General features: G+C 76.7%; 1 protein-coding gene across 1 annotated transcript in view; it reads left to right on the forward strand.

Moving 5' to 3' along the window:
• Positions 1–219, forward strand: part of LOC107199160 (gastrula zinc finger protein XlCGF8.2DB) — a 7,817-nt gene extending 7,598 nt beyond the window's left edge. Inside the window, exon 5 of the mRNA XM_015616502.1 lies at positions 184–219. Within this exon, the coding sequence (XP_015471988.1) occupies positions 184–219 (36 nt within the window). The remainder of the gene's footprint in view (positions 1–183) is intronic.

Raw genomic sequence — 219 nt, forward strand, 5'->3', positions numbered from 1 at the left:
GGGGGCTGCGCTCGGGCCTTCGAGGAGAAGCGAGTGCCGGGAGCGCCGGAGCGGGAGTGCGGCGAGGAGAAACCCCCCCCGTGTCCCGGCTGCCTGTGAGACCCCCGCTCCGGGACCCCCGCCCTGCCTGCCCCGGCTGCCCGTGACCCCCCCACACTGAAACCCCACCGAGACCCCCGGCAGGGGCCGGCCCTGGGCTCCTGCGCCCACCCACAGTGA

Source organism: Parus major, unplaced genomic scaffold (assembly GCF_001522545.3).
Source record: "Parus major isolate Abel unplaced genomic scaffold, Parus_major1.1 Scaffold474, whole genome shotgun sequence".
In the NCBI taxonomy this organism is placed as follows: Eukaryota; Metazoa; Chordata; class Aves; order Passeriformes; family Paridae; genus Parus; species Parus major.